Source organism: Miniopterus natalensis, chromosome 1 (genome assembly GCF_054644295.1).
Source record: "Miniopterus natalensis isolate mMinNat1 chromosome 1, mMinNat1.hap1, whole genome shotgun sequence".
NCBI classification, from domain to species: domain Eukaryota; kingdom Metazoa; phylum Chordata; class Mammalia; order Chiroptera; family Miniopteridae; genus Miniopterus; species Miniopterus natalensis.
Genome location: NC_142081.1, coordinates 170913374 through 170925675, shown reverse-complemented (window position 1 = coordinate 170925675; position 12302 = coordinate 170913374). Strand labels below are relative to the sequence as shown.

The 12302-nt window shown below is 40.0% G+C and overlaps 1 protein-coding gene across 1 annotated transcript in view; it reads left to right on the top strand.

Moving 5' to 3' along the window:
• Positions 1 to 12302, top strand: part of SPMAP2L (sperm microtubule associated protein 2 like) — a 41674-nt gene that overhangs the window by 6184 nt on the left and 23188 nt on the right. Inside the window, exons 4-5 of the mRNA XM_087827910.1 lie at positions 5431 to 5461; positions 9070 to 9135. Of these exons, the coding sequence (XP_087684036.1) occupies positions 5431 to 5461; positions 9070 to 9135 (97 nt within the window). The remainder of the gene's footprint in view (positions 1 to 5430; positions 5462 to 9069; positions 9136 to 12302) is intronic.

Sequence of the window (12302 nt, the reverse complement as noted above, 5' to 3'; positions counted from 1 at the left end):
GTGACCATACCTCTGCTCACTCAATAAAGATTTTTCCCCCAATGAAAGATTCCTGAGCATCTACTAAGGAAGGCACTCTTCTGTGTCCTGTGGGGTGTAATGATGACTGAGACATGAAAGTTCAGTTGTGTGCAAATTTTTAAAATTTATATTATAAAATAGGTGCCGTCATTCTATCACCTTACTAATGTATCATCACGTAATCACTGTCACTATTAAACTTTATTGAGTACTTACTATGTTCAGGTTGTAAGCCCTGAGCTGTCGACGAGTAAGACATGGATCCCACCTTTGGAGGACTGTCAGTGTGGTTGGGCAGCCTGAACACTTACTTCCATAGCAACAACACATCCATAGCATCAAAGTAAAGTTGACTGAGTATCTTATACAACATCCACTTCATTTTTCTGGCACTACTACCTTTTTTAAAGAGAAGGAAGGCTAAGAAAAAAAATGTCCTAAAGTGCTCATTAAGCTACTTATCTAAAATAAGCTGAAATAGAGTCTAAACATTTAATCTCAAGTATACAAAACCCAGAGTATTTAATCTGGATTTACAAGGAATGAAGGAAGTGATTTAAAAGAAACAGAATCTCAGGCAAGTGTGGGAGTATGGAAGGAAATCATATTGAGTGAAAAATTTTTTAACTTAAAAACTTTTTGAAATCTGTAAGCCACTCACATGATTAAAGAGCCAAAACAATATTAAAAGACCACAAGGAAATGTCTCACTCCCCACCCTGTCCCCTCTTTCAAGGGGGACACGTTTATTAACAGGTAACCACGTTTATTAGTTTCAATGTATCTTTATATAAATACACGAAAATACTGTACAAACCTGTCTGTGTGTTCCCCCTTTCTTACTCAAAGGGTAGCATATGCTATACTGTTCTTTTCACTTGACAGTATGTCTTATACATATAGATTCACTTGACAGTATGTCAGATACATACAGTTTCCTCCTTTTAAGAAGCACAGCTGCTCTCATGTTCCATTACACAGCTGTGCCACTACTAATTTAACACCTCTTAGTTCCTTTCACGGTGCTCTGTTACAAGCAATGCTGCAGTAGATAAACCTGCACATCATGTCATTTAGTGGACCTGCTGGTATCTCCGTAGAGTAAATTTCCAGAAGTGGGATTACTGGAGGGTACAGGCATGTGTAACTTCAATTTAGCAAGACTGTCCTCTTTGGGAGTTGATTCACTTTGCACGCCTACTGGCAACGGAAGTTTCTATGTCTCCTCAGCCTCACCGTTGGGGCGTGTGTTCCAACTTCTGGCTTTTTGAAACTCAGAGATGAAAAACTAGTAGCACATTAATTAAGTTTTAATTTGTATTTATCTTATTTTATGAGTGATATTAAGCATCATTTTTTTTGGTATATATATTTTCATGCCTTTTGCCTATTTTCCTTGCTAGTGTCTCCTCTTGTATACAGGGAGGTGGGCCCTTTGTCTGGGATATGTATGACTGTATTACTTTTTTTTTTACTTTGTTGGCAGTCTCTTTGTCTTTGCTTATCTTTTTTTTCTGAAATAAACACACTTTATAGTAAAAATTATCAATCCTTTTTTTCATGGCTTCTGTATTGAATCATCATCGGAAAGGCCTTTTTCTGCTTCTAGGTTACAAGGGAACTCACTGATGTGTTTTCTTTCATAGCCTTACTTAAACATTTAAATCTTTGATTCATTTGGAATTTCTCCTGGGTGTGGTGTGAGTTATAAACCCAGTTCTTAGTGGCTACTGAGACACAGGTGAGATCGGGTGAGAATGAACATGAAAAATAGATATGAAACTAGGGGAAAAAGTCACAAAAGTGCAGACTAGGGGTGTGAGAGGACCTTAATAGTTAGCTTGGGTGTGTGATAGTTTTGAGCTCTAGATTGCGTGGAAGTACGTTGGTGGTTGTTTAGTCAGATGGAAGGAGCTGCGCCTCGCTGGGAGAGGAGAGAGGGAGAAAGAACGGTAGTGTCAGACCTTAATATGTCAGAGCTTCATATGTCACATCAAAGAACGTCCCAAGGCTTGTTTTCACAGTCACACCAAATTTAGAGCTGGACTGCCTTAAGACCGGTCTGCAGCACAATAGCACACCTAAAACAAGCATGAAGTCTACTTCAGAAAGTCTTGAAGTATGTTCAAAGAAATTATCCACTGAATGAATGTAGAACAAAACCTGCTAAAATGTTCCTGAGACATTGTTCTTCCCACGTCCCTGTGGCAGTGACAGCAACTCCCCGCAGAGACCTTTTCGTTTCTCTGCCTGTCCCGGCCCCACTCCTGCGCCCTTAGGATGTGTTCTGAGGTGCTCCCTGCCTTTCCTTGGATATCGCTGGTACCCCATTCGGTACAACCAAGGACTAGAGGCTGAGCGGCTAAACGTGGGCTCCTTAGGAGGCAGGGTAGAGGGCAAGGTGGAGAATAGCTGTACTCTGCTATTCATTCATATCATGTTACAAATGCTTTATTCTATGTGCCATGGATCTTCCAGGGCAGGAGAGCCTGGGGACCAACGGCCTTTGAGTCGTGTGTTCCCCCAGCAGATGGCAGCCTTCTCCATCAGATGGCTTGGAGCACGGACCTGATCAGCCCATTTGCTAGCTCAAGAGGGCGACATGGTTTATGAGCTATGGAATAAAGTACAAACATTTAAAGGGCGTGGTGGGACACACACAAGTACAGACCAATGTCGCTGATGAGTACAGACGCAAACACCCTCAACACACTACTAGCAGATCGAATGTAACGAACAAACAACACATTAAAAAAGAACACATCACTATCAAGTGGGGCTCATTCCAGGGCACAAGGACGGTTCAACATAAGCAACTCGATCAATGTCATACGCCACATTAACAAAACAAAGGGTAAAAATAATATGACTTATTAAGAGATGCAGAAAAAGCATTTGATAAGAAACAGCATCCACTTATGATTAAAACGCTCAATAAAATGAGTACAGAAGGAAAGTACCTCAATATAACAAAGGCCACATATGACAAACCCTCGGCTAATGTCATACTCGGTGGTGAAATCTGAAAGCTTTTCCTCTGAGATTAGGAACAAGACAAGGATGCCCACTCTCACCGCTCTCATTTAACATAGTTCTGGAAGTCCTCGCCAGAGCAAACAGGCAAGAGAAAGAAACAAAAGGCATCCAAATTGGCAATGAAGAAGTAAAAGTATCACTTTTTGCAGGTGACATGATTCTTTATATAAAAAACTCTAAAGACTCCACCAATAAAACTATTAGAAACAATAAGCAAATACAGTCAAGTTGTAGGAAACAAAATCAGTATACAAATGTCTACTGCATTCCTATATACTAACAATAAAATTTCATCTTTCATGGATGACAGCGAGACTGGGCATTTTCGTAGACAACACTCCCCTTTTCCTTAGGTCTGGGTCTGTTTAGACTTAAAAAGTGGAGTAATAGAAAATATCCGAATTCAAAAATTCCACTTCTTCCCCCCCCCCCCCCCCAACACCATTTATCCCCTCTAGGCCCTCTTGCACCTCCCCTGCCTCCCCCCCCCCATCAATCACCAGCCTGTTATCCATGTCTATGAGTTCTCTCTCTCTCTCTCTCTCTCTCTTTTATTTTTTGGCTCATTCTATCTCCCACTTCCCACCCTTCACCCCGGCTGTCTACCTGCTTCCTATCTGTGTGTCTATCTCTATTTTGCTTTGTAGTTCAGTTTGTTCATTAGATTCCACATATGAGTGAAATCATATGGTACTTGTCTTTCTCTGACTGGCTTATTTCACTTAGCATATTGCTCCCTAGGTCCATCCATGCTGCTGCTGCTGCCAAAAAAAAAAAAAAAAAAGGTTGTGGTACATTTACACAGTAGAATACTACTCTGCCATAAAAAGGAGGAAAATTGTATCCATTTACTTCTTTTTAAAGTTCATAGCCTATCGCCTTCTAGGCTGTAAACTCCTTGAGAGGAGAGACCACATGTCACTCATTTTTATTCCCTCAACACTTGACACCACGTTGCACGTAGTAGAAGCCCAAACAGTACTTGGCTGCTGTGTTTCCTACGTGTTCTATTGAAGCCATTGATACACTGAAGTTGTAACTAATAATTCTAACTACCATTCATCTACTCTCTGCATCTACTATATGGGAGGTGCTCCACATAGATGCCACTGATCTTTACACAGGCCTACCCATGAGCCTCCTCTCTGAGAAGGGGAAGAGAGGCTCAGAGAAGTTAAGCAATTTGCCCAAGGTTGTACAGCTGGCTGAGTAACTTAACAACACTGGGTTTTGAGCCATGTCTGTTTGATGCTGGAGTGCACCCACTTTCTTTTACCCAAAACACTCCAGGCTGTAGAAAATGTTATTTCAGAACTCTCAGATGCAATTAAAAGCTCCCAGGTGGAAACCATCTAGAACAGTCTGTCATTATGAGGCCTGTTAGAATAAGTATTTGCATAACTTGGCCTGTATGATTTCATACATTTTCCTACATTAAAAAAAAAAAACACCCAAGCCACCTTCTAGACATGGTTTTTAATTTGCTTGAACATATATTCTGTTTGGGATGTTTCAGGTGTATCCAGTTTTCTGTTGCTAAAGATACTGCAATGAACATTTTTGTGCATAAATCTTTGTCCACACTTGACATTATTTCTTTAGGGCACATTTTTAGTAGAATTGGATTAAGGAATATAAGCTAACTCATTCTGCCAAATTATTTTTTATGAAGTGTACTAATTTAAATTTCCATCTGCTCTACACAAGAATACTCACCTTGTCTTATCCTTACAGCATCATTATCCTTTGCAAAAAAATGTGCTAATTTGATAGTTTAAAAAAATACCTCATTTTTTATTTGCATTGTTTTGATTACAAGCAAGTTTGAACTTTCTTATGTTTATTAGCCCTTTACATGTCTTTATATATGAATTTAATTTTGTCCTTTGTCCACCAACTTTTAACATTTATCTTAGTGTTTTTCTTATTTATCTATACTTTAATGCTCTTCAAATATTAAGACTGGTAAGCCTTTATCATATTTGTTGCCTAATATTTCTCTAAATTTTTATTTCCTTTTCAAGTCTTAATTTTTGACATACAGAAGTTTTAAGTTTTAAATATTTTAGTCTATTCATATTTTCCCTCTATGTCTTTTGTCACCTTTAACTCAGATTAAAATCCAGTGATTAAGCAGGTATTCTCTTATTTTTGCTCTAATTCAACTTTTACAAAAATATTTAACTCCTCAATTGTAGTTTATTAGAAGTTGTGGTTTATTTTGTGGTTTATATGGTGTGTCATATTTAATTTGGCCATTTCCCTAAATAGTTATTTTTTTCCTAGCTCCTTTCTCTATTGATTTGTGATACTATCTTTATATCTTTGATTCTTACTGAATCTAATTTTTGCTTTTACTTTTCTTTTTTGCAGAACCTATTCCCGATGAGTTTGTAAGGAAATGGTAAGACTATAGTTACAGTACTATTCTTCCAGACTTCAGTTAGTGGGCCAGCCTGGCTGGATGGGGCAAACTCAGGGGTATTCGAAGTCAAAGCCTAACTTGGGGGTTTTGAGAGGATTCCTGTGCTTTCCCTTTGTCATAAAGGCCTTTTCTAATGACAAGTCCTGTGCGAAATGGAAAGTAGAAGAAGAAAGTGATTGAGAAGTGAGAACGGGGAAGAATATTGAGATATAGGGGAACTCTCCTTCTATTCAGTGTTTCACTTGTTTGCTAAATACTAGGTGTTACACACTAGGTCTGAACCTTTGAGGGACTTGGGATTCTGCATTGGCAATTTCCTGTCATAGATTTTGTGAAGATGCAGGTCAATGTATGCCACTCTGCCTAACCTCTAATTCAAGTACAATAATGAAATTTCAAGAAAACGTCCTCTATTTAAAAAATGTGTGCGTGTGTGTGTGTGTGTGTGTGTGTGTGTGTTTGCAGGCAACATACAAAATAGATGCCTTTTGAAAACAGATGTGTGCTCCTGGTTTGGCTAAGATGTAGTTGTAAAAGGTGTCAGAATGGAATCATTAAAGAGAAATACCAAGGGTTCGTACCAATGGTTCATATAGATGAGAAATAAATAATACCAGATTTTATTTATTTATTTTTAAAATATATCTTTATTGATTTCAGAGAGAGGAAAGGAGAGGGAGAGAGAGAGAAAAACATCAATGATGAGAGAGTCAGTGATCGGCTGCCTCCTGCACGCCCCCGACTGGGGATCGAGCCCACAACCCAGGCATGTGCCCTGACCGGGAATCAAACCCAGATCTCCTGGATCCTAGGTCTACACTCAACCACTGAGCCAGGACCGGCTGGGCCAGATTTTATTTTTTATCTTTTAATAAGAGGGTTAAACCATTCATATTTATTGTTATTATTTAGACTTATTTTGTATTTTCTATGTATTACGCTTTCTAGTTGTTTTTTCTCACCTCTTCTAGGCAGTAAATACTACTTTATTTTTGTGAAATGCTTTGCAGTTAAAAAAAAATTGTTTTTCTCACAAGAATCTTGAGAAGTCAATTAAGCAGATATAATCAACTAGGTTTTACTGAGAGAAAATGAAATTGAGAGAAATCGTGTCACTTTCCCAAGGTTGCATGGTGGCTGAGTAGAAGAGCTGGTGGAACTAATATTACCGAGTGTCACCTACCGAGTGTCCACTTAAAATACCACATTACTCAAATAATGTTTGCTGAGTGAGCAAACTCCTATGGCTACACGGTCAGCGAAATAATTTACCTAGTAAGTGTTTATACTTTAAAAAAAAAAGAGAGAGAGAGACTATTTAGAGAGTGTTTTTTACACGTTTTTGTTGGTGTTATTATTTTGATTGTGATTATTTTACTGCTTCTTGCTTTTGCTTCGTTGGCTAACTTGGTTTGACTCAGTGAGGAAATGGTGCTATCTCCATTACCTGTCCCTGTTCCCATTCTCTAAAACATTTTATTTAAAGAAGTGTGCCGCGGCCCGGCCAGTGTAGCTCAGGGGTTGAGCATCGACTTATGATCCAGGAGATCGGGGTTCGATTCCCGGTCAGGGCACATGCCAGGCTCGATCCCCAGTACAGGGCGTGCACAAGGCAGCCGATCAATGGCTCTCTCATCATAGATGCTTCTCTCTCTCTCCCTCTCCCTTCCTCTCTCTGAAATCAATAAAGATTTTTTTTTTAAGAAGTGCGCTGTGCCTGATTGTTATGAATCCCAGCGTTAGGACTGGAATAATAATCTCTTAGGTGAAAATAATTCTTGGACCAAGTGTTCCTTGTCCCCAAGATTGATTGGTGCTACTACCACATGGCCTCAGGGGAAACGTTCCGCTGTTAATACTGTGGCCTGGTTGTGTGCATAGAATTCCCACTTGCATTCCTCTCTGAGCACAGCTAAGGCAAGGTGTTAAGGGGCAAATAAGTCATTACTAAAGGCCGAGGGACAATGCAAGTGAACTAAACAGAGTAACATGGAAATAGATAATGTGATTGAAGGATTTTAGCTTGATCTTCAGGGTGGATGGCCCAGTTTTGTGATATGCAATCATGGGGCCTCCTATTAATCCCTCTTTGCATCCTCCCACTTTCTGAAAGGAGCTTCACGATGCACCAGCAGCCATTTAATTAAGAAGGCCATGCCTTCGCATAAGAGTGTGCACGTGCTGTCAGGCCTGAATCCGACCTGACACCAGGACCAGGGCTTATCCTAACATCGAGTTTAGACCCTCTGAAAGAGCTCAGGCAAATGTTAGGGAGAACACTTCTCCTGGTCACCCTCCTTTTTTGTATATAGAAGCATTTCCCTTGAGCAATTTTCCTGGCTTCTTGCCTTATCCCTTAATTAGACTCCCCAGGGGGTGGGAGTGACATCTGTTTGATGGAGCTGGGAAAGAGAACCGGGTCCTCTGTCTTTGGGACCTGCCTATCTACTGTGAATGACCTTTGCAATCTGTTCTCTGTCACGTAGCAAACTTAGCCCCTACAAGGGGAGACTTTGCAGCTCTGGGGTACAAGTCCAATTTGGGGATGTCAGGAATCTACACTACGCTCTTCAATAGAGTTTTATCAATATTAGAGAAAGCATTTTTACCCTATTTGTCTGACTCTTGTGCCTGTTTTTCAGTTAGTTCGTAATTGTGGTGGGCAAAAAAGGGTTGTTATATATTGGGCCATTTAAATTACAAGCAAGTACATAAATAATTATAATATGAACTGCGGTGACATAGGTGGTGTATTAGTTTGCATGGGACAGGCGATGCTGCAGTAGCAAACAAGCTACAAAACTCTCAAAGGCCTGACGCAATAAGAGTTTATCTCTCCCCCACGTCACAGTCTAGTGTGAGTTGTCTGGCTTCCTCGATGCTGCAGCTATGCCATCTAGAATATGTGGCTTCCAGGATCATTGCAACAGGGAAAGAGACAAATGGGGGAGGCACACTAATTCTTAAGGGCATTGCCCTGGAAGTGATACCCAGCACTTCTGCTGAAGTTAGACATAACCAGGCACGTGGCTCCAAGCAGCTGCAGGGGAGGCTGGGAAATGTGCGGGAACACGTGGATGCTTGGGGGACATAAGCTGTCTCTTCTGTAGGTGGATTCAGAACAATCAGGGAAGTTCCCAGGGAGCTGAGTAGGGGGAAACGGGGGTGAGTGGTGCCAAAAGTATATTTTGCCTATTTCATCGTTTTTCCAAAATCAGACGTTCCGTCTGAAATTTATCTGTACAACCTCTTCAGAATCCAATGCCATCAAGCATTTACATATTACCTTAATATGTGAATTGAAGGTTTTTCCCATTAACAAGTGTGCATTTATTTTACCTGGGGTCTTTTGGAGACAATATGCTTCATTGTTTCATTATGTACTATATTATTAATGATTCTGGAAGTGAGAATTTGGGGTCTGCAATATTTTTGAACAGTTTGAGCTCTTTAGCATTCTTCAAATTACATCAAATAGGATATTGTGGTGTTTTTCCCCCTAAGATGGGATTTGTTTGAGTAAAAGTCATGTAATGTAACCGTATTTATTAAGTATTCTCTTGAATTAATCAGCTGGTGTTTGTTAGTACTTTTTCCAGGAAAAGAATCCGAGATCTTTCTAAGCCTAAAAAACAATGGGGAACCCCAGACAGGTAAGGAAATATTATATCGTTTTCTTTGTGATGATATATTTCTTACATTAAATAGGTAAGTAAGCATTATTCTTACCTGCCCACTAACCCTGCATCCTCGGTGTATCCAGCTCCCTGCTCTACTGGATCCCCTGAACCCATATTGTCACCTCATTTGAGTCAACACATGGAAGGCAAACCCCTGGGTCAGTGGTTTTCAAATTTGTCTGCACATTAGAATCAGCTGGAGACCTTTCAAATGAATTGATGTTTGGGTCCCATCCTCAGAAATCCTGACTTGCTTGGTCTGGGGGTGCAGCTGAGGCTTTGGGACTGTTAAAAGCCCCCCAGGTAATTCTAGTAGGCAGACAGGTTTGCGAGCCGCCTCCAGGGTCTTACTCCACGCTCCTGTGAAGCTCGTGTCCTGCCTCCGGGTGCCTCTAAGTCTGTCTGGAGCACACCTGTTCTCTGGGTCCCCCTCCAGCAGGCTGGACTCACTGTCCATCCACCCTTGGCCACATGACTCCCCCTTTTCTTCTTGGGCTCTTGAGTGAAGCCTGAATTTCCTCCCCCCCCTTTTTTCTGATCTCCTATTGCTTTTTTAAAGAATTTAATAGACTTTATTTTTAAGATAGTTTTAGGTTTACAGGAAAATTAAGTGAAAGTACAGAGAGAGTTTCTATATTACCATCCACTCCTCTAGTTTCCACTATTATTAACATCTTGCATGAGTGTGGTACATTTGTTACAGTTGATGAACAAATACTGACACATTATTATTAACTAAAGAATATAGTTTACATTAGGGCTCACTTTTTAAGTCATCATGTACCCACTGTTACAGTATTATACAGAACAGTTTCACTGCCCTAAGAGTTACCTGTGCTCTATCTATTCATTTTTCCCTTCTCTCTACCCTCTCCAAACCCCTGGCAAACACTGATCTTGTTTACTGTATGTATAGTTTTGCCTTTTCCAGAATGTCATATAGTTGTAATCAAACAATGTGTAACCTTTTGTGATTGGCTTCTTTCACTTAGCAATAGGCATTTAAAGTTCTTTCATGTCTTTTCGTGGCTTGGTAGCCCATTTCTTTTTAGTGCTGAATAATATTCTGTTCTCTGGATATATCACAATTTATCCATCCATCTATTGAAGGACACGTTGGTTGCTTCCAATTATTGGCAATTATGAATAAAGCTGCTGTAAACATTTTGTGTGCAGATTTTTGTGTAGATATAAGTTTTCAACTCATTTGGGTAAGTACCTAGGTGTGCAATTACTGGACCATATGGTAAGAATATATTCAGCTTCGTAAGAAACTGCCAAACTCTCTTTCAATGTGTCTTTGCCATTTCCACCAGCAATTACTGAGAGTTCCTGTCACTCCATATCTTCACCAGCCTCTTGCTGTTAGTCTCTTGTATTTTAGCCACTCTAATATCTCATTGTTTTTCTTCGCAATCCCTAATGAGATGTTAGCATATTTCATGTTTATTTGTCATCTTTATATCTTTTCTGGTAAAGTGTCTTTTCAGATCTTTTGCCCACTTTTTAATGGGGTTGTTTGTTTTCTATTGTTAAATTTTAAGAGTTCTTTGTATTTTTTGAATACCAGTTCTTTATCAGGTGCTATCAACTGAATGTTTATTTCCCCTCAAATTTATATTTTGAAATCTAATCCCCAGTGTGATAGTATTTGGAGGTGGGGTCTTTGGGAAGTGATTAGATCATGAGGGTGGAGCCCTCATGACTGGATTAGTGCCCTTATAAAAGAGGTTCTAGAGAGTTCCCTCACCACTTCCACCAGGTGAGCACACAAACTTCTGCTTTAGCCTCTTATCTCCTCAAAGTCATTCTCTCTTCTCTAATCTGTTTCGCATTGCCATCAGGTGAATTTCCAGTTTTCACCATTTGTTCATTCATCAAGCCACGATTGAGCACCTATTGTGTACAGCACTAAACTATGCAAGGGAAAATCTCCAAAAGATTAAGACCTGATCTCTCTCCTGGAAAAATATATAGGGTGGAGAGGAAGGTGCTCCTTGTCAAAATTGTGGAGGGCCTTGTAAGCCACAGTGAGGAGTTGGGACTTTATTCTCAAGTGTCTTTTTTGTGTGTGCATTTAATTTATGTTTATTGTTAAAAATATTACCAGATGTCCCTTTTTTTCCTCATTAACCCCTTCCACCCCCCACCCACTCTGCACCCTAGGCCTTCACCACGGTTGTCTGTGTCCATGCGTTATGTATATATGCATATAAATTCTTTGGTTAATCTCTCCCCACCCCACCCACCCCCTTCCTTCCCTATGAGATTTGTCAGTCTAATCCATGCTTCCATGTCACTGAATCTATTTTGTTCATCAGTTTATTATGTTCTTTAGATTCCACAAATAAGTGAGATCATGAGATGTTTGTTATTTTCTACCTGGCTTATTTCTTAAACAAGTGGATGACTTGAGCAGATTGGAGTTGAGAAAGATCACTCTGGCAGTGACATGGAGAAAGGAGTGTGGATGATGGGACCTGGACAAGGGACATAGCAAAGGGGATGGTGAGAAGTCAACAGATTTGAGCCATACTTAGGAAAAAGGAATCAGCAGAATATGCCCATCATTCCAACAAAGTTACTTAATTACTCCCAACATGACTTTCTGCTTCTGCTCAAACATGCCTTGTCCAATACTTGGTTATTTCCATTTCTCTTGGTTACCCCAACATGGAACATGCCTCATTTCTGCCAGTCTGTGCCTTCTACTTACTTCCATGAAGCCTTTCCAGGTTAATCCTGGACTGATTTCTCCTTTCCTGTTCACCCCTGCACAGCAGTCATACCTGTTTAACAGGGCTGTTGAGACTAAATGATCTGATGTCTATAAAACACTTAGCCCAGTGCTTGGCCCACAATAAGTATTGCACAAATGACGACTATTAATATTACTCTGTTACTACTTTATTTTCTGGCCACCTGGTACAGTCCATCACCCAAAGGGAGAGCACAGTGTAAGGAGGTGGCATGACCATTTTGTTGATCTGACTATTAACTGCAGTGTTAATGCTGTGATGACAGAAACAGAACTATCTACCACTAATAGGTTCATTTTGGTCACTACATTTTAAGATGCTAGATAAAAGTCTTATTTTATTTTTATTTCAACCTACATGAGTAGTTTATCTGCTTCCGAT